The sequence below is a fragment of the Chionomys nivalis genome, chromosome 19, assembly GCF_950005125.1.
Source record: "Chionomys nivalis chromosome 19, mChiNiv1.1, whole genome shotgun sequence".
NCBI lineage: Eukaryota > Metazoa > Chordata > Mammalia > Rodentia > Cricetidae > Chionomys > Chionomys nivalis.
Window position 1 is genome coordinate 59,552,024 of NC_080104.1, and position 2,985 is coordinate 59,555,008.

A 2,985-nucleotide genomic window follows, 5' to 3' on the forward strand; every position below is an offset into this window, starting at 1 on the left:
GGGAGAGGGACGCCGGGAGAGGGTGCAGCAGCAGTGACCGTGAGTGGCCTGTGTCCTCTTCTAGATCATTTGGCACCGGCGGGGGCACATAGGGTCCTTGGAGTGGCAGCTCAAGCCCACTCGGCAGGGACACATGATGTTCAGGGCCCCCTTGGTCTGTGGGAGAGGGAGGATGTGAGGTAAGGGGATTATACTTCCCGGGGAGCCAGGAAGTGGAAGCAGTGATGTGAGACCCCAACCTGAGGCTTCATGTCAGATGACTGAGCCCAGTCTGGGCTCCCTGGTCCCCTCCTCTGTCCAGGGGGTCAACAGCAGCTGGCCTGGTTTCTCTTTCTAGATTTATTTTATGTGCTTACACGCCTGCATGTATGCACACGCCTACATGCCTGTTAGATCGCCTGGAACTGGAGTTACAGATGCTGTGCGCCACCACGTGAGTTCTGGGAAAGGAACCTTGTCCTCTGCCAGAAGTGCCCCACACTGAGGAGACATGTCTCCAGTCTCCAGCCCCCACCTCTCCACCCCCAGCCCCCCCCACACACTGGGTTTTTCTGTTAGCATAATCTACAGTCACCTAGGAAGAGGGGACCTCAATTCAGGAATTGCCTCCCTCAGATTGTCCTTGATACAGTAGGGCCCAGCTCACTGTGGGCAGCACCATCCCTAGGCAGGTGGACCTGGTATAGAAAGCTAAGCTGAGCCTGGGAGTGAGACACTAATTAGCATTTCTTCATGGTCTCTACTTCAGCTCCTGCCTGCCTTCCCTCAGTGATGGGCTGTGACCTGGAAGTAGAAACTGTAACAAACCCTTTCCTCTCTGGGTTGCTTTTAGTCCTGGTGTTTGTGTATCACAGAAATGGAAAGCCGACCGGGGGAGTGACTTTTTCATCTATTATATTACTTTTTCATAATATTATAGTGGGTGAGACGATGTACCCAGTGCCCTCTAACAAAGAGATTCTCCAGGCCACAGTGGGGTTCTTGACTGCTTCCTTTAGACACTGGTAGTGGGTCAGGCAGGAATATGGGGGCTGGGTCCATCTTCCCTAGGAGAGTTTGGGCCCATGGCCAGTGAGTAGGAACAAGACATTCTGTGCCTTTGTGTCTTCCAGTTGACAACAGCCTCTTGAGTGAGCCCTGTGAATGTCCCAGTCACTTTGTAAGGTAGACACATTAGTCCCACTTAATGGGCAAGGAAACAAAAGGTCAGAGAGGGCCCAGACAGGAAGCTAGGGAAACCAGGATGTGAGGATCCCACCGGAAAGCTGAGGTCCCAGCTAGCCCTGCAGCTCTCCCAAGTGACCAGGTCATGGTGACAGGGAGATGGGCACTAAGAAAGGGTAGATGTATTCTCCATCCCCCTTACACCAGAAAGGTTAAGAAAAAGTTTCTCACTCAACAAACATTTGTTGAGCATCTACTATGCGCAGTCACCAGGCAGGCTGTGAGGCTTCCCTTGCAAGCTCTCCAGCTGAGTGAGGCAGCCTGGGCTACTGCAGGAGGAGTGGGCAGTGGGGGAAGGGCATCCCAGGAGGGGGAGCACAGATGTGTTTCTGTCCCCCCTTCCCCGCTCGGCTCGCTGGTATCTCACCTGGGGTAAGCACGCCATGCCCATACGAGACTTGGAGGTGCAGAAGGCCCCGCTTTTTTCCAGGTCTATGAGGCAGCAGTCACTGAGGCAGTGGGTGTGGTGGACGCACCTGTCCCCGTTGGCCTGCAGAGACAGCCTTGGTCACCAGCTCCTGTCTATGAAGGGATGGAGGAGATCCTGGCACTGCCCAAGAACTCAGGGGTCCAGGAAGAGAAGCCATCTCAGACACCTCCCCACAATGTACCCTCTTCCCCAAACGGTTTGATTGAGCAAAAGAATCAGGCTCTGGGGCTCAGCCAGTTCCTTCTTCATCCTAATTCCTGCCCTTTCACCTCCATGGCTTCCAAACAATGACACTGGGAAATAGTCCCAGACCACAGTCTGAATAGCTAGTGGGACTGGACTGGAGCAAGATGGCTCAGCCAACAAAAGGGCTTGCTGTGTGAGATGGGCAGCCTGGGATGACGGGCAGCCTGGGATGACGGGCAGCCTGGGATGATGGGCAAGGGAGTAAAGATGGGAGGAGAGAATGGAGTGCCCTGAGTTGTTTCTGGTCTTCATATACATAGATGAAGGAATGAGGGAAGGAGAGAAGGAACTTTCAGAATTAAAAATCAAGGGGAGAAAGAGGAGGGAGAAAGACGGCATCTAGAGGAGTCCTAGGCCCTGGAGGAGGGTAGAAGAGGACCCAGAAAGAAGCAGGAGGGAGGGGTTAGAATTGGTAGACCCAGTGGTGTGAAAGCCAATGGGGCTTGGGCCAGGGGCACTGCTCTCTCGATCCAGGAACGTGACTGGAACTTGAACAGCCTTGTGAAGTGCACCTGGGGTCCCCTCACACCTCCAGTCAGGGCCTGGATCCCCACTGAGGGAGGCTGCAAGCTGTCTGTAGTCCTCGGTCCCCACCCTTTGATCACAGAAGTCGGGGACACTGCTTACCTTTTTATGATCTGAGGTTTCACTGAGACTGTGTGGCAGGACCCCGGCGAGCAGTGCCAGCGTGGTGGCTAAAGCCTGGGTGAAGGCCATGGCCTGGGTGACTGGAGGTTCCTGAGCAGTACGGAAAAAGATCTCTGTAGGGGTGGTAGCCAGCCGGCGTGGGCTCGATGGTCACAGCCTGTCCTGCTCAGAGGAGGTGGGGAAGGACCGCTGGCTCTGCAGGGGATGGAGGAAAGACTTTGAACCAGCAGGGCGTTTATGCTGTGGGTGGGACCTTGGGCCTCATATGAGCTGCTTCTAAACACATATTTCAAACTGTGAGTGAAAGCTCATTTAAAATGTGACCCTGTGGGGTATGACTAAGAGGTTACAAGCACTGGCTGCTCTTGCGGAAGACCCACGAAGTGACTCACAGCCATCTGTAACTCCAGTTCTGGGGCAACATAACCTTATCTGAC

The 2,985-nt window shown here is 54.3% G+C and overlaps 1 protein-coding gene across 1 annotated transcript; it reads right to left on the minus strand.

Moving 5' to 3' along the window:
* Clpsl2 (colipase like 2) lies at positions 1–2,744 on the minus strand. The gene is made up of 3 exons (XM_057751889.1): positions 2,528–2,744; positions 1,592–1,714; positions 1–156 (listed from the first exon to the last, which is right to left on the minus strand). The coding sequence occupies exons 1-3, from the start codon at positions 2,615–2,617 to the stop codon at positions 61–63; spliced, it is 309 nt and encodes a 102-aa protein (XP_057607872.1). The 5' UTR covers positions 2,618–2,744; the 3' UTR covers positions 1–60.
* Positions 2,745–2,985: the final 241 nt, after the last annotated feature.